We start from the raw sequence: 19368 nt of genomic DNA on the forward strand, positions 1-19368 counted from the left end.
TAGGTCACACTCCAATATCAATATGTTCTTTACATATCTTGTTAAGTTATCTAAAAAGGTAAAATTATGGGGTCATTGTTTATTAACTTCCCAGAAATGTATTTCATAAACCAATTAGCAACTCAAGACATCGCTTGGCTCCGCACCACCGTCTGCTCGGCTGCAGTTAATACTCTGCTACATGTGCTAGATTGTGCAACATGTAAAAAAAATTTAAAAATCCATCAAAAACATCCATCCATCCATCATGTACGCATGTTTTAACATGTCGCCAGTTTTGCACAGACATCAGAACTCTTCCAGTTTTTTGTATTCTCTGATGTCTTGCTCTTCTGGGCCGGACATACGTAGCAGCTAAAACTAAAGTGTGTTCAATGCATGCTTTTGTTTTTTTCTGTAATTTAACAAAACAGAAAAACAATCTCTAACATAGCAGTAAATTGCAAAATAAGTTTAAAAAATGACATTGAAAAAAGTTCAAAACCTTTATTTTTTACAGTGTAGCCTGACAATAGACAGAAAGCTGCTTGCAATCGTACTGGTTCAGTCTTTTCAGTTATATTTCTTCACCCTCCATTCTGTGCCAAAAATGGCATCCAGTGTGTGGTTTCATATGGTGTCAAATATGGATGCCCAGGGCAGAAGTCAGGATAACCTGAAATAACTGCAGCTGGATAACACCGATGGCACTGATTTCTACAGATACTGTTCAGTTGCAGTAACTGTGTGTACTATTAGTGGCTGTTGGAAGTTTACTTCATTCAGCTATTTTTTCACTGCAGAGGAGTAAAACTTGTGACACACTAGTGTGTAACATCAATGCCTATCAGAGTTATGTCAGTTACTTTCTGGAAAGTTAAGTTGAACTCTTTAATTCTGGTAAATTTACGGCAGCCATTTTGCCAACATTCATTTGCATGTTAGAGACACTGTGTAACATTCTAAATGTGCCTCTGATGAAGCTGGCCAGCCACAAGAGCTCCAAAACATTAGCAGCATGATGACACAAAGATGCAGTGGAACCTCTGAGGGGACAAATTCCGGTCACCAAGACAAAACTCTCACGAGACTCTTCAGACCAGAGCAACACTTTGATCAGACTCAAGACTTCTTGGCAATGAATATACAGTAGCTACCAGCTGTACTGATGAATTTATCTTTAGATTTAGGCCACAGGTGTCTGCTGTATATAAGCAACATAATGAGTGAAGTTACTGCAGAACGTTATTCATGCAGCTCTCTGATGTTCTGGACTCTCAGAGACTGAGCTGTCTTTAAAACTGATGAGAATAGGTGAATAAAAATGTAAGTTAAATAAGTTTGTAAAAAATTGAAATGTAAAAACATACAGTGTTGATATCCCGATTGTAGCACAGCGAACAAATAGTCGACTATTCGGCTATCTGGGTCCAGCCCTACTGCAGGCAGTGCTGGGAAGACAGTAAGTGGTGGAGACTGGACAAACCGCCATGTCTAACTTACCCCAAGCATCTTTTCTGCATTTTGTTTTTTAAATCAGCACACATGAGACAACATATGTGTTGATAGAGATGCATCAGTGATAATGATATTAGCCGACTAACACGGCTGATCCAATATGTTGGTCAGGCTTTGATCAATACTACATAAGGTCAGTTAAGTACACAAAGGGAACATAAAAAGCTTTGGGAATAAACTGGCTTTATTTGTTTTTTGTTTTTTTTGGGACAACCTCAGTGTAATGTTTTCAGGGCTCAGTATGCTTCAGACAAATACTTGTCATATCTCTGGAACAATCACGCCTACTTCACGCTGCAGTTTTGTAAGACAAGCTTGGGTGTAAGCCTTGTAGGATTTGAACCTTTCACTCCAACTCTTTGTTTTATTCATTACACATCAGCCTCCATTGCTTTGTATGTGTATGAATAAGAGTAGCACCAGGAAAGCCTCGGCCATTATTAGAAGGATAGTTGCTTCACGCCCCTCTCTACGATGTCAGCCAGCGTTAAAACAGCTCTAACATCATATAAACTAACTCATATCTTACGGATGTAGGCAGTTCTTTGAATATTTTTGAAGGGCAGTTGCCCATTTATCATACAGAATCTCATTAGAAGTCACTTCCCACATGGACTCTCATATTGAAGCCCTTAAAATTTGGTTATCCATCCACTTTATCAAACAGTGTCACAATACAAGACTCGGGAAGCTTTTCAGCTGCATCTCAGAACCCCCACATTTCTGTGTTTTGTTTTTGATTTGATTTTATACTTGTATTGGTCTCAGCCTGAGGAGAAATCACGTCTGGGAGTGAGAGCAGCAGGATTTAGACTCCTCATTAATACAGTACATGTCAAATGTGAGAGTGTGCCTTTCCCCGGGGACGTGCAAAGTCTCTAGTGGGCAACCGAGCAAGCCCATTGAGCCTATCTATGAAACTCAGTAAGTTCCTATCTGGGGACAAATGTGACATCTCCCTGCTGCAGGCCTTGTAGCCAAGTTGCTGACTCCTCCAGTAGCTTCACCTCCTGCACAGAAGGAAGTGCTGAGGAGGCGCTCCGCAGAGAATACCTTCCTCACCCACAATAGAGGAGCTAATGAAAGAAATATGAAACCTCTTGAAAATATAGTTAATCTCTGTCTTTTCTATCGGCTGGCACGGTTCCACGCGCCACGTGATTACACAGCACATCCCATCACGTCCGCGGCGCCTCCTTTTGTCATTCTCCGTTCTGCTTGACGCCACTCTGTTCATCAATTTGGGATTAAGCGAATGAGTAAATTTACAGCCAATCATTCGCTGTGGATGACTCATCAATTCTCTCTCCATGCTGATTAGTTGTTTCTTTCAGGGGCTGATTTGTGATAATTACATTCGCCAGTTTAATAACAAATATCGACCTCTTTCATTTGGCCAGGAAGTTTTGATTAAGCCTGCAAAATGCTACCTTCAGGGTCAAATGACATGTAGTTTTTCCGTAACCGTCACAGCTTTGGAAGCATCTTTTGTATCAGCAGAAACGGCATTTTACACACGAACACATGCACTAGAATAATCTGTTTACACGCACAGAACAAATGCACCCATCCATGTAACTGGAACAAATGCCGTTCTGGGAGGTCACGGGCCTTAGAAGTCCATCCACATGTGTACACTTGGCATGTGAGACGATGGGCGGCTGTTTACTGAGAAACACCACTCTGTGTTTGTGTTGACTTCTTTGTATGCATGGAAAAACCAGGAAAAAAGAGTTTTGCCAGATGATATCACATAAGCTGTAGTGACTCACTGCACCTTTTCTCCGTTTGTCCTTGCATGTGTTTGGGGCACGTATGAAAGGATAAAATAGAGAATGTCTGCAGGGTCGCACAGGGCTCGGGGATTGACATCACATTGTGTTGTCGTATTTCGAAAATCTGTTTATATTTAGAGCATATGACGCAGTTGCTATTTCGGGGGAAAGATTTCAGTGCGGAATTATGAATAAAGATGAACAGTGAAGTCTGAAAGGAGCAGGTAGGGAACAGAAACAGATTCATGGCTGCTGAGGAACATTAGTGTAATTAACCCGCCTGCCTTAAGGTATCGAAAACAACAGTTTGAAACATGGCTGCCTCTGATAACAAGTGCCTATTTGCATTTTTTGATAATTGTATCCTACCTCATAAAATCACCATAAAAAATCTTATTATGACCAACACTGTCATTAAAATTTAAATGTATTTTTTAACAACATTACATAGAAAATTTTTATCTTGTTTGTAAATGAACAGAACCAGATGAAATACTGCAGTTGCTGCGATCCTCTTGGGTCTGGTTTAATGAAAGCGGTCATTCAGGGAAAAGTCATCTTCAGTGTAAATGTGCCGAAGAAATGATCAGTGTAGCTCATATTTATTATGTTGTTAGTTAATGTATCTGAGAATGTGATCGTGTGATTTGCAATGAGAATCCTGACATTAAAAGTGGCTTTAAATTTTGCTGTACACCTTCATTGCTGGTTATTATAATACGAAGTCACATCTACAGTTTTTTGTCTGACTCACAACTGCAAGTTTCATAAAGGAAAACAAAAGCCATCTGTTCAAGTATGTTTCACATACTTCCACCTTCCCACATTTTAGGATTATAGACTTTAGCGCTTCCTTAAGCCGACATTATGTGACTGATTTTCTAAAGATTTTCAGCAGTTTTTTTAAAACTTCATAATGACTCATAGCATTTGTACAACATCAAGAAACAGCAACTGTTAGTATGACAGTAAAGCAGTGCTGATAAAAGTTATGTAGAAATGCATTGTAAGGTCTCTAAATATGTGAGGAAGGAATAGAAATTCATAAAAATGGCGGTCCAGTTGGTCAATGTGGCCTGTGATTTAACATCTGGGAAACTGATGGAGAAAGAATATTCTTTAACAGTGATATTGTTCTCCGTAAAGTGGATTTTACAAGAGCTCTCCACCGAACATAACAAAAACACAGAGCAAGCCAAAACAGCCGTGATGCAGTAACAGTTTTTTTTTTTGGTTACATCTCTGTTCTTTACTCGCTGTTGTTTTTCTGTGTGATTGCTTGAATTTGCATTCTTGCTGCTATTCCAGTACGTGACTCACAGTTCTGGTGCAGTGCATTATGATCACAGCGGGCTGTCATACTTAGCACCTGCCGGACATTTTTGTCAGTTGGGAGGAGGAATCAAAGGACGGATGCAAACATGTAGATTTCACCAGTGTGTGAAACGCTATGAGAGCCAGAACTCATTCAGATCGACGGATTCTTTACACCGTTTGTACGTCCTTCGGGAAGATTGAGTCATTGGACTATTAATGCAAACAAATGCAGTTTCTGTTGTTTTCCTATCTGCTACAGTCCCCTTGATTTTAATGAATGTAGCCGACACAGCAGATGTATTCAATTGCTCCAGAGTTATTCTAAATATAATTAAGCTCTGGATGCAGCAAAACAAGTGACATCAGATACTGCATATTCATCTTCATCAGCCGCTCTGTAGGACAGTAACTCAATTCACAGACTTCATCACCACATATGCATTAAACCCAATCCCATTCCACACTGTAGTTAATGTACCAGCAGCATCAAAGTTTCTATAAGTTGATTGAGCCGAGGGTTGAATGAAATGAAAAATACTTTATTTATCCCAGAAGGGAAATTCAATTGGACAGTGTGCTTGTATGTTTAACAGCGTCTCAATTCACAAAGTCTCCAACAGTTTGCCCACATGAGACGTAACTGGAGGAAGACCAGTCGGCCATGACTACACCGGACATGCAAACAGTGAAGCATGACTTCTTGGCTTAAAGTTTCTCCTCCTGCTTTCCTGGACCTGGAATCCCCACAATGACGACCTCAAGTTGACTCTAGTGTTTCTTTGATGAAGACGTCCCAAAGGACTGAGACACCAGCCTGCTCTAGACTTTTGCTGCCTCTGTTGTCGGGACAAGGCACTGACCTGAATCTCCTTTGTGAAGACAGAACACAGACCAACTCTCAGAACAATGTGGAGTTTGTGTACTTGGGAGGCGACTCAGGAACCTCCAGAGAGCACCACAGTGCAGCTTCAACCAAAGGACACATAATGTGTTTTGAAATAACGAGGTACCATCAGCTCTACACCCTCCAACAGAACTACAGTCCCTACCATGTTCATCATCTTTATTGCCCCATCAAGAGAAACTCTAAGAGAGACATTTGTGGTTTTGAAACCTTTCATCCACTCACTAAGTGGCAACCTCCAGGGCTGGAAAATGAAACTAATGTGAAAGTGCCAAAAACTGCTGTTCCTTGAATGGCTCCAAAAGGGAGTCATTCCCCATAGACCCCCGTGGGAACTTTATAGCAGAAATCAACATGTTTACAGCCTGATACATGAAATGGTTTTGGTCTTTTTTATATCCTCATTTCAGCAAAGGAAGAGTGATGTCATGGAGGGTTTGTCCATCTTTATACAGCCTGTACCCCACATTAACAACAATTGTCCTTTCATTTACAAAATATTGAAGTCACTTGTCTCTATTGTGATCAGTTACACATTACATTTTACAGTCTAATTAGAAATCAGTTGTGCTTAGTTTTATTTTGACTCCAGATCTATGTAGGATACCATACAATCCTGTACTATTCCTGAGTAGGAAAGCAAAAAAAATCCCTTAAAGATCACCACCTCAAATACTAGATTGAGTTGTTTCGTTAACCGGTAAGAGAACGGGGAGTTTCTCTCCACTGACTGGAATAAAGACGGCTCTACTCTGTCCGTTGCTGTTGCCACCTGCTCCTACAGCCCGACCTTCAGTGGACTCATCCATCATCAGATGCATCGCTGCACTGCCACCTCATGCAGCAAGTAGGGCTGGTCCGAATACCAATTTCTGGGCTCTGGATATTCGGGCCCATTGGATATTAAAATTGCTATTCGGATACCACCACAACAACCAAATATTCAGATATTCGGGTCCAGCCCTAGCAGCAACTAGCTTCCATAAACTGGTAGTCTGGTGCAACATTGTTAATTAAAATGTCCTATATTCTAATTTAACACCCAAATTACCAGCTGCTTTCAGGAGTGGATTCTCTCATCTGTTAATCTCATTACACACTATGACATTGTAGTTTCGCTTCCTTCCTTCACTCTCACCCACCATTGCATTGTTTATGTTGTTTTCATGTCTTAGTGTTTGTATGCGTCCCAGTTAATTTTCATTGTCTCGTTGTTAGAATGCAGGTTATTAATGTGCATATTTGACCGTGCTGTTGTTATTCACATTTAGCATTCTGCTTCCCAGCTTTCATAATTACATACATTCCCCCTTAAAGCCAGTTCAGAAACCCTCCTTGACTGCACACGGAAGAGCTCCACATGTAGCGTTAACCTTATCTGATCATCTCGCTGGTCAAATGGTAAAGTTAGATTACGTAATAATCCTGCATAATCATTTATCAATCTATTTGAGCATATTTTCCCTGCACTGGTTATGTGACCAGGAAGGCAATCGATGCCTCACCATCGTCCAGTGTTGGCAGTGACCCAGAGGCTTTGGTTGTTATTCATATTGATGAACTATGAGACTAACAGGATGTAATGCACTGCTGCAAAGACCAGGTTTGACCTCCCAACAGCAGCAGGGCTCATAGGACAAATAACAAAAATCGGACTTATTTCTCATCTGTATTCCCACAGATGCGCACTGATTCAATAGCTAGTTTCCCTGCAGCATAAATTGCACTGTAGAGGGTACACGCGTAGGTTTTAGATTCTGAACAACTCTTAGTTTCCAAACTTCATAAAATGTAACTTTCACCAAAATGTCATATTTTCAATTAGAAGCAAATCCTCCATTTGTGTGCACATCATCCATAGAAGAAAGTCACCGAATGAGCAAAACATTCGCATTAACTGATGGCTTTAATTACTCAATCATATAACTCTCTAAAACCCGACAAGCTGTCCCTGCATGGGGAAAAAAAAAAAAAAAATGTGATGCACAATATTCATTTTTCAATTACATAATCAAACTGCAAGCTGTTCTCCCTGGGAGTGCACAGAAGGCACAACAGTCGTTGGACACAAGTGAGGAAGTGAAGGGGTCTGCAGGCCTGCACGGGCACCAAACTGTAATCTGGCAAGAAAAACACGCGCAACGGTGTATCTCAGTGGGAAGGTTGTAGGTCTCTTTGTCTCATATGTCTTCATGCTTATTGCCTGTAGCCATGCTGAGGAAGAATTTGTCTTGAAAATGACCTGCCCGAGATTTCTACAGGGTTTTTCTTGTAGTGTTTTTCTTCTTTTTTTTTTGAAACGTTTCCCTTGGGGTTCTTAGGTTTGCTTGTTAGTGGAGCTACAAGTAGTTTTTATTATTGCTTATTTTGCTTATTATTTTCTCAGTAATGGTATACAAGCTGTCAGTGAGGAGTATAACTGTAATTTTATATAGAATAACCTTTTTTTTGTCCAACCAACAGTTCAGAATCCCTGAAATTTCACCTTAGCATCACGAGTCAAAGAAAAGCAGAACATTTCAGTGGCTGGAACCTGTGAATCCTTATAAAAAAGCAATAATCCATTATCAAAATATTTCCAGATTATTTTTCAGTCTATCAACTAATCGTTAAGACACACAACCGCCAGCAGTTATAGGTGAGACTGCGCATACACATAACCACAACCAATATCATAAATATCGGGATCATGATTAGTCATCATGTTTATGCCTGAATTTTAGGAGCAAAATCTTCTTGTTGCACTTTTAAATGAGTGCATCTCCAAGAAACAATTCAATTAATTGTGCAGCCTGTTGTTGGTCATAATTAGGCAACTTACTGTATTTTCTCTATCGCAAAATGTGCTCCTGCTTTTTACAGCATTGATGGGTTTTAAATAAATGTCGTCAGTGAATGATTATTAGTGTCACATTAGAAAGGTTTTTTGAAAAGCTTCCCCAATTTGCCAAAAATATTTATTACTATCGCTTAAGGTGGTTTTTGGCTTTTCGGAAAAACGATTAAAGCGCATAATGGAAGATGGAAACACCGTTCATTTAACACCAACATTTAACTCTCACGACTGATCAACTGTTTCCACTTCATTTATTGTATTCCTTCCTGGACAATAACTTCCTGGATAACTACTTTCCTGATTAAAAACTAACCCTAAAGACGTCTCTCTGTGTTTCTGTTATAGATGGTCATAGTTTTGGTTGTTTCATCGTCTTCTTTTAGGCTTTTACGCCCCCTTCTGATGACACTTTGCAACCTTGTTTATTCACCTTAAGAGCAATCAACAAGCCTAATTATTATTTTTTGTTTGTTTTAATTGTTGTTTTCTTTTTTTGCAACATTTCAAAGTTTGCTGGTCTCGACAGCTATATGGGAACACAGCTAATGACATTCAGATACGGTGAGGTGACTCGTTCTTTCTAAGGAAGCAGCCTTCTTTTATGTCTCCTCTTAAGGGAGAGCCGCCTCACTAAGCTCTCCTCACAGCTCGCAAGATTACAGTAGCCCCCACAAATAACGCTCCATTAAAAGTCCATTAAAAGAGTTTGGCAGAAAAACTCATTTTCAAATGTGCTGTGACGGCCCCTCCTAAACTTAACGGCTGTGGTGGAAATACTGAAGCTTGCTTAAACCCTCCTGCTATCAGCTTAGTCCCCCCACAGCGGAGTCACAACAGTCTTCACTAACCAAAGGTGCTCGGCATCAAACAATAAACTAAGAGAAAAGAAAACCAAGCTGTTCACATCAGGACAAAAGCAGTCTTGCATTTTACGGAGATAACACCCGTTTTCTCGTTGAGAGAAGTGCAATGTGAGAGAAGAAAGGAAAAAAAAAAGTCTGATTAATTCATAAATTCTGGACTGAGGCGGGCTGTTGGAAGTGACTCATTCAGGGAGATGGGAAGATGGAAATGTATTGGATGGTCCGTGGATAAAAGAAGCCAGGAAGGGTGACTGATGCCGAAGGTTCATGCATGGATAGTCAGGCCTCGCTGTCTTTGTGAGTGTGTGTGTGTGTGTGTGTCCACCTACAATATCCGTCCGTCTGTCCACCTCTAACTCTCTCTGAGACATGAATCCTCGGCAGGCTGCTGCTCAGCTGTCTGTCTCTTTATATGAGGCTGGCCAGCAACAGCAAGCACACACATGCACTCAGCACACACACACATGTCCTGATGCTGTACATGCAGACAAATGCAACAGCCCCCGTCGGCCTCTAACGTGAGCCAACACAGCGACAGCAGCATTATCTTGTCTGGTGATTAAGTAAATGCAGCCTCTAAAGAGTAAGAAGCTACTCTCAGGCCATTAGTCAAGAAGATAACAGCCCCACACCCTGTACTGCACCACTCAGCAGTATCTGCAGTCCTCGCTGGCCTCACAGCTGGAGACACAAAGTACCGAACTAACAACAGAACAACAGGGGATGGGGGGGAGAATGACGCAATTCGAATTTAAAGTCATCACTCTTGAGCAGACACGGCTCAAAGAAAGTTCAACTGACGGTCTCTCTTGACGGGAATCGCAGGATGTATTTATACCTGCAGTGAACAGGAGCAGAGATACCTTATCGAGATTTTTTAGCATATGAACGCTAATGCATTGTGATGGTGTGAGAAGAGGGATCCCACATGTGGGCCGGGCTTATCACTTTGGATTTGCCAGACCGCAGTCAGCACGCAGGCCTCTAGTTCTGTGGAGATCCACGGGGAAGAGATTCCACAAATTGCTCATTCTACCACATCACAGTCAGTAACACTATGCGAGCTGCTCATGAGCTCATGATACCCTGAATACAGTACCAGTGGCATAAACAGAGGTTTTGCCTCCAATATGTCTCTGCAGAGCTGCAACTCGTGGTTATTTTTGTCATTTATGTTTTTTTGGGTTAACTGTGTGTTTGAGAAAGGAAGGCGCTGCATGTTTAGGTTCAATAAACATATTCAATCATCACAAAAAAGGGAGGAGGAATGAATGCAAAAGCAATCAAGAGCTTAACATATTTAGAAATGATGATAAATTGTACCGCCATACTGTATTTTAATGTACTGTATTTTGAATTCCTTACAAATGTGTATGAATATTTATAAGTGATTAAATGTATTTTCCAAATCACCAACTAATACTGACCGATTGGAAGAAGTCTAAAACGTTTGTACAAGTGTTTCCTTTATGCCAAGTTTATTTATGCATTCGATTTATTTCAAAGTTTTGTGACTCTTTTTACAACCTCCATCAATAGATAAAAAGATGTTGGAAATTTTTTGTGATCGGACTTTTAAAAGCAAATATTAGAAGATGAATGAATTTGGGAGTTAATTCAGCATGGACAACATTTATTCAAGTTGGGTTGCGCTTCAAAAATGTTATATCTATGTAAAAGTTGGCTATTATACACATTTACTAATCTATATCCATTGTGCGACAGCTTTGTGTTGTGAGTGCAGTGATCCTGTCAAAATTATTGATTCATATTTCATAAGATGTCACAAGCTGGAAATACCCATCAAACCTGGCAGTCGTCCAAACTAACGATCTAATCTGCTGTTACATCTGACCGACAGCCCAAACCTAAAAATATTCACTTTACAGTGGCAGAAACAACGACTCCTCATATCTGAGATTCTGGAAACAGATACGTGATTGATTGATAAGCAAAGTGAAATCATTTATAAAAGGGGGCTGATAGGAAGTAATTGACTAATGCTTTTGACACTAGTCTCAATGCTGTCCAATATCCATTTCAGATGAATGAAATGCACTGAATGTTAACCCTTATCCACCAGCGAGAGAAGTTGCTGAGATTTGAAATGGATCCAGACAGACGCTGTGAGGTTCTGTTTGCAGGACTGCAGTCGGAACGTGTTCCTATAAACCTGATATCTCTGTGAGGAGCAAGGCGACGTATTTGTAGTGTTGTTTCTAAATACAGTATGTAGTATTCTACTGTTTGATCTGTAAAAAAAAAAAGAGGATTAATCTGTCATCGCTGCTGTTTTATTGCACACATTCGTGCTTTCTCTGTTTCAGAACTGTGCTGCGATCTGCAGCTACAGCTTCAGCTTTCCACAGTGCAAATGATCCTTCCACACAGGGGGCAGCAAATTAGCCTTTTACACGACTTCCCTTTCGTATTGATTTGCATACACAAGGGGAATGTATCTGATTTATTCTGAGCGAGAGCAGCAACACACAGTGCAAACGCAAGGAGCTGTTAGTCATTAAGTCTCATGGTTGGAAGTAAATATGAATCCAGAGCAGTGCTGATCAAAGGACTCTTAATCAAATCTGGGTCACTAAAGGAGCTGTTTGCCCAATTTTCTGTACATAACCTATCCAGTACTCAGGATTAATTGTGGCAGTAATGTGGAAAATTAGATGGCTTGTAAATTCCTTTGGTGCGAACGTAGATGGGTAATGTCTGTTTGGATGAATAACACATGCTAGCTGGTATTGAACTAACTTGGGCAACTCATCGCCTCCAAGTAAAGAAGAGAGCGGGGATGCAGAGTTGTGATGCTGAGGGAAGCTGACATTTGCACCTCCAGTCTGAGGCCTCCGAGCAGTTCGTGTGCATGTGGAGCGCAGAGATGTTTGTCGCAGGGAAGGAGATGGGAAGGAAGAAGAGTTCCACGGGCGGGCATTTACAGTCAGCAATACCCAGGAGGCCTGCAGACACTTCCATACTATCACATCGCTGTGAGAGGAGCAAGCACAGTACGCTTGACCCCAAACTCGGGAGAAAGAACGGGAGGATGTAAGATACAGAAAACACAGTGGACGGAGAAGCCCAAACAGAGGAAGGGAACGGTCCTCAAAGACCTCAAATTAAAGCTGAGTTGACATTGAAAGCCAAGTTTTTCTGTCGTCCATCTCACATGCAGAACAGTGATATTTCTAATCTAATCAGTGAAGCTGTCTACGCAGGAGACATAGTAGCTCACATTTTTTATGTTTTACAACTACATGTCAGTGCACACGATAACTTTTTACACCCAGTGTGAAATAACATAATATACTTCCTTGACTGAATGATAGGAGGCCGTCCTCTCGAACAAATAACATAAATGGTGCATTATTTATGGTCAGCTGGTGCTTTTGACAGTGTTTAGTGTTTGTAGGCCTCAGTGAGCGCACCAGGGGCCAAACATAATAGCTCATAAAACTCAAATACCTTGATTAATTAGTCTCTATACATGTTCTTAAACTGAATAATTGTTGAACTGCGTATGTCTAACTATCCCCCAAGAGAAATTAATAACTGAACTCTGAAAGCGATTTTTATCTATGTAGTCATGGAAATCCTCTATAAAGACGTGGCCAGATGTATTAAATTCAGTATTAAATCAGTATTAAATTAAATCCAAAGAACTATACAAAAGCAAACCATGAATGCCAAGGAAGAGAAAGCTGGCACATATATTTGGTTTTTACTTCTTTCAAAACACTCAGCTAAACTGTCGCATTATTTTTAACAGACATCTCATTATGAGAGTAAGTTGCTGTATTTTTCGCGGTCTCTGCCCTTTTGCTTTACAGTTCAGTGTGGATATCGTAGACTCTACACCTACTACAGCCAGAATCTTTAACCCCTAAGATGTTTTACTACAATCTAATATGATCTTTAATTGTGCTCTAATGATAGACAGCAGCATGAGAGTGAAGTTCACTCTAGACGAGATCAGATCTGTGCTAGTAAATAACACCGAAGCTGAAAACACAAAGAAAGACTTATTGTTGTACTCTTAAACAATTTTTTATCACTCTTTGCTTTATATCCATGATCATACTTGATTATGATGCCACAAAAGCTGCAATACAAAAACACGTCTTCTCAAAGGATCATCAGCTGGTGAGGATGCTGACTGTTTTTCTAAGACATGTAGCCTTATTATTACCGTGGTATACCTCTAAGTGCATCCCTGCGAAATGTATTAAAAGTAGCTTTTTTAACTAGTTTGGTACAACCAGAGATTGTATGTATAAGATAGATGTAACCTCTGAGAAAAGAAGCCAGTGTGGAAGTTCTTTAAACCTGCAGTATTTTAGACAACCAGCAGGGGGCGACTCCTGTGGTTAAGAAAAAGAAGACAGGTTGCATAAAATGATCCTACTCCTCACTTGATTTGTTACCTCCCCAAACATCCTCCTAAAGAGTTTATGGTCTTAATTTCTAATTTCAAGGCTGTTTTAAGTAGCGCATAGTGTTCATTTTGTAAATTATGGTCTCATTTGGAGTAAAACAACCAATAAAGCAGGTTATGTTTTCAGGCATAGTGTCCTCAAGTTCTCAGTCTGATCCACCGCTTGCTTGTCATGTCAAAAGACCAAGATGGCGACAGCAAAATACTACACTCAAGGCTTCAAAATGGCAGCAAATCGAAGGTTGCTGGATGGAAATAGGAAACCTCCTTTTGCCTTCATCCGTCTGAGATCATGAACCCATTGTTTCAGAAATGACTATTGACTTCCAGTGGTGAATCTGCCTCTTTTATCTCTGTAAGCTGTATATGTGACGCACAAGAACGGGAAGCTTGACATGTAGAGCAACAGCAAGTAATGGAAGCAGGGCTCCAGATACTGGAGGAGTTTATACATCATATTCCAAAAAAATAACAAACAAAAGAGAAGAGTGTTTAATACTTACAACCATACCGTTTAGGGACACCCAGCAGTCAGGGGGGAAGTCTTGGAGGAGAGGCACCAGATACTGGAGACAGCCATCCCAGTGACACAGAAGCAGCATCATCCCTATCAAATTAAATATTCTTACCACTGCACTAGCCAGGTCATAGGTCATATGGAAAATCTGCCAAGAGAAAAGACAGAAGGAGGGAGAGACAGAGACCTCAGTTAGACCTCATCAGTTTCTCTTTTGTCGTGTGAGAAAAGTTCACTCAAATTCTGACATTCGTACATCAAATTCAAGTACAGCGTGCAGACACCGTGGTCTGGGTTTAGATCTGTTAGTCTCTGTGAAACATCACATGCACTGGTATTTCAGAGGCACAAAAAAAAGATTTAAAAAAAGATTAAAAAGACACTTAAAACGCTCACAAAAGCACAGAGTCACCTTTGAAGCTGAGGGCGTGGTGAGCCTGTTTGGTCACCAAAGAATTTGGCTGTCGCAGTGTGTGTAGGTGTGTGTGTGTGCGTGTGTGTGTGTGTGTATGTGTGTGTGCGCGCGTACACCTCTTCACTCACAGATGTTGAGCTGTACATAATTCAGCATGGCTGCTTTCCAAAACAAACTGACCAGTGGAGGAAACATACACGGCACAGAGCGAGAGAGGTGAATGATGAAGGGAGTGCAGACCTCCGGAATAATTAGCCGGTAAGTGTGTTTCAATGGCACGAGTGTTAACGCTGGTGTGGCGATTTAATCAGAGCAGCAAAGTTTCAGAATAGAAAGTCATCAGCGAGGTGAGTAAGCACATCTGCAGAGAGACGCCGTTTCATTTACATCGGATCTGGCCGAAGAGAATTAACTCACGCCCGGCTGGCTGTGGCTCCAATTTAGAGTCTCTCATTAGCATGAGAACCCCATTACTTATTTCCAGGTTAGTTATTCCATAATCTCTCTCACGCTGAGGCTCAATTTCTCCTCCTAAAAACAGAAAAAATATTGAAGATGGCCACTGATTGGTCCGTTTTGCATAATAAACCTGCTTCATTTCCCAGTTTGTTGAATTGAAATATTATGATTTTCAGGTAATTAGCATCTATTTTAAGTCAGATGGCTTTCCATCCCCCGTAAATTAGCCATTCTACTTATCATAAACGTAATGACTTTTTAAGTGGTGCACCAAATTATCATGAGGTTTCAAAAAAAAAAAGGTGAAATATGGCGAACTCTTTGGTTCAGAGAAAGTTTTTCTACATGACTGATAAAAGTTTAGATTTGTGAATATTGCAGGGGAGAAAAAGCACTAAAATCATGTCAAAGAAGTAAAACAATTTGCCTTTTGTTTCTCTCCTCAGTTCTATGCTAATTTTTTCGAGATTGAAGAATTTGGAAAGATACTGATTATTATTGCACCACATTAATACGTCATCTTCTCACAGAGTGCAATCACTCTGAAAAAGAAAAGGAGCTCGAGCACGTACTTCAGGCTGTGCTGATATGCATAGTGGCATAATTCTGAACATGTTTTCCCATTTGTATGCAGAATCTGTTGTTAAAACCCCACCAAACCCCAGGTGTTTTAAAAGCTCTTTGAATTCCCATCTCTCCACCCCAGTCTATTGTGACTGTCCTGTAACCTTTTTGCACAAAGGACAGTGTCCACACACAGAACAGAGGAGAGAACAAGAGCCTGAGCTGATGCTCAGATCCCTCTATGGTTCAACTCATCCACAGGGGGATACAGTGCACTGCCCTGAAAGGCTAAAATTAGCCACTAGCTTACAGGATGGCTGTCTCAATGCACCCAGTATCTCTTCTGCTGCCTACATCTGTATGCTTAATTTAGCCGAACTCTCTCTCTCTCCCTGTGCCATGTGTATGTTTACATTCATCACAGTTGGGTGACATAATAGGAAAGAACAGCAGACAAAGGGCAAGGTAGACAAAGAAGGGATGGCAAGGACAACAACAAAGACAGGAGGAGATAAAGGTAAAAAAAAAAAAAAATGTAAAGGTAAATATTCCTGGAGGATTGCAACAAGACTGGCAGACAGGAAGTAGCACTTTGGTTCCTCTCTGAAGTGCAAATGATTCGTAGCAGGCAGAAATAGAAAAAAGGCTTGACTGCTTGTCTGCACTTTCAAAAAAAACACAACAGCAGAGACAGAGGAATGAGGGTGCAGGCTTTTAGGGAGGGCAGGTGATAAGGTGACATGTCAGAGTCTCACTTTGCCGGCAAGCCTCTGTGACCTTTGGGTCACGCTGAGTCACAGAGCAGAAAGGGAAGATGTAGAAACTCATTAACACAATGTGGACTTTGTTTGGGTTTATGTTTCACTTTGAAAAGTCTGCTGGTGGCAGCAGGCGGCCACGAGGTAGTAGTTTATTCATAGGGTTGTTAATAGAAGAGGTCGGACGGTTATGCAGAGTACAGATGTATGATATAATTCAAACTATGAGGTGGTTTGCTGGTCACGATTCTTTATAGTGGAATTAGATGTGAACTGTTTCCACTGACTGCTGTGAAGAGACATATCACGCAGCATACTGTTGTCAGTAGGTGGTGGTATGTTCTACGTTATGCATGGCTGTAATGAGGAGAAGTAGCAGGAGACAAAACCAGTTGGTTGCCAATAAACAAAACTCAATAACGAAGAAGCAACACACTTCTAACATGTCAGCTGGTATTCGCTATATTCCGTGCCGTCTACTCGCGAAAACAACAAAAGAAGTGAAAACAGCCGATCAGTCACAGTGTGTTAAATGTTAGCTACGTTAAAATGTATATGAATATGGTGTTTCCGTCTCCGAATATGCACATCATGAACTCAAGTGAGTGTAAAAACGCTGTTGCAAAATTTAAAGAAAAAAAAAAGTACAATATTTATTTTTAAATGTGTGTAAAAATATGACAGTAATATGATCTACTTGGATGAAAATAGTCTTTTAGATTGTAGTAGCACAAGTAACATAAGCATTTATATTTCTCTGAGCATGTTCTGAAACAATTCTGTGGTCCGGCCTCTTTCTTGTGTAACAGAATGAGTTCATCTCACAGTAAAACCTCTAATAAATAATAAAGTAAGGCAGAGGGTGAAGGGAGGAAGAAAGAGAGTTTAGGTCTGGACTATGAAGAAAATAAAAGCCATCCGTAGGGTCCGTCCTCCAGAGAGCCGACCATATGTCATTCTCAGCGTATGTGTCAGAGCTGAAAGTTCAGTCTCCATATCTTGCTAATATGCACATATTAGATCATCACTCAGGAACGTTCTGTTACAGGGAACAGCCGTGTGTCTGTGCAATAATGGAAAGGAAAAGGGAAAAAACATATATACAGTATATAGGGCAGATCTAAAAATAAAAACAACAGTCTTTTTACTAAATCTGTCAACGAAAACGAAGCTATTGCTGTTGAGGATTTAACATTTTATTTAGTAAACTAGCATAACTTGGTTGAAGGGAACTTAGAAAATGTGCTTTATAGGGAATAAACTAAGAATTAGTTGTACAGACTTTTTAAAAACTACAGGGCTGCAGTTGACAACCATTTTCATGATTAAATGTTGCAATAATTATCTTCTTGATTAACTAATACACATGGTCCCTAATTTAAGGATCAAATCCAAAGATGTTAATTTTGCAGTGATGTAAAACAGAGAGAACACAGGAAATCCTCGTATCTGGGCGGCTGGAAACAGAGATTATTAATAGTAATAAATTAGCCAATGCTATTTTCCTGTTGATTGACTCAACAGATTTAAATACCCGCAGCATGAAAACTCTTAACTTGGAGATAAATGTTGTTATAGACTGACAGCACCAGGACTCAGCTGCCATTTAAAGACGTGAGCCGGTGATGTTTTCAAGAGGATTCTGGGCTTCAGATTATTTTCATTACCAGACAGTCATACTTTCATTTGGTCACCTCTCCGTGTGTTTCTAAGTAAATACGGACAAAGCTGTGGTTTAAAAGTTGCGTTATTGCAAGCTTAGACCGTGTGCCGTCATTCAAGATGCTGCTTAAGTTTGCAGTTTCCTGAGTAGTGCTGTTCATTCTATCCGTGTATTGGTTTGATTATGTGACCATCTGCTTGTTTTGGTGCGAGTGATGCAGCCCGCCGTGTTTATTCCAGCACATTATCAGTGAAATATCTACTTGTTTAGTGCCGCGGTTGTGCATGACTGCGCCCGTGGGGATGCGAGAGAAGCCCGGAGAAAAATAAAAACCACTTGTTCATTAGCGCTGACAGGTAAATTGTATTTTCCCCGATATGAACGTGCGCAATAAACCCATCGCGAAGGATTAAGGGAAATAATTCAATTTACCCGCACCGTGCATTCACACCCAGCATGCGACCGTTTGACCTATCAGACGGAGGCCTGGATACGCGAGCCGTGCGTTCACACCACTGTGCCAGTCGGAAGCCGCAGGTAGCCGTCAGCTAGCCTCACGTTAATTGGTGTTAATTTGGTGGCGGCTGTGAGGTCAGCTAGCGTGACGGCTGAGGAAGGGGGGAAGAGTGAGGAGAATGTCGGGAGATGTGTTGAGTTTAGAAGAAAAAAATAAGAAGGAAAAAGGGGGAATTGAACTTCAAATTAAACTCAGAATTTCCTTTCTTTATTCAATGTGCTTGGGTCTGTGTAGCAAAAAGACTTTGGATCTTTCGCAAAGTCAAATCTAGTTGTTCACAGGTTCTTGACCACTAATTTACTCCACAGTTTAGTCAGATGCGGCTTTAAAAGACGATAATTAGATCAGATCAGACACTCCTTTGACCAGTGACGATAAAAGGACACCTCAAAATGCTTTATTAAAATGTTATACTGCCACAGATGACAAGAAAAAGAAGAAGAACAGGCTGTTGGGATGCCACCATGTCTGTTAGGGCTGCAGCCAAACGCTTAAATGTCCACAATCAAGAAATCATTTCAGACAGCTCTGAATAGACGTGTCCAGCGACTTGATCCTATCTCCCCAAAAATGTTCACCAGCTCCGCCAAGCCCTTCAGGAAGAGTGGGACATTGTTCCACGAGCTGCATCGACAACCTCATTAACTCTCTGTGTCACAGACGTGCACGACTATGTGATGTAAATAGTGGACACTCATTATTGACTTGTGATATCTAGTCTATGACCTCACTCTGCCCATTATCATTTCCATAGTGCGCATTTGTGACGTCCATTCTGCTGTGACGACGCCATGTGCAGCAAACGCTTACGTTAAAAAGAATGGACAGAATTGAATAAAATG

The 19368-nt window shown here is 40.7% G+C and overlaps 1 protein-coding gene across 1 annotated transcript in view; it reads right to left on the reverse strand.

The window, feature by feature from the left end:
* hcn1 (hyperpolarization activated cyclic nucleotide-gated potassium channel 1) overlaps positions 1 to 19368 on the reverse strand; it is a 79750-nt gene that overhangs the window by 32123 nt on the left and 28259 nt on the right. Inside the window, exon 3 of the mRNA XM_008296617.1 lies at positions 14137 to 14298. Coding sequence (XP_008294839.1) covers positions 14137 to 14298 — 162 coding nt within the window. The remainder of the gene's footprint in view (positions 1 to 14136; positions 14299 to 19368) is intronic.

The sequence above is a fragment of the Stegastes partitus genome, unplaced genomic scaffold (genome assembly GCF_000690725.1).
Source record: "Stegastes partitus isolate 25-593 unplaced genomic scaffold, Stegastes_partitus-1.0.2 Scaffold1141, whole genome shotgun sequence".
Classification (NCBI taxonomy): Eukaryota; Metazoa; Chordata; class Actinopteri; family Pomacentridae; genus Stegastes; species Stegastes partitus.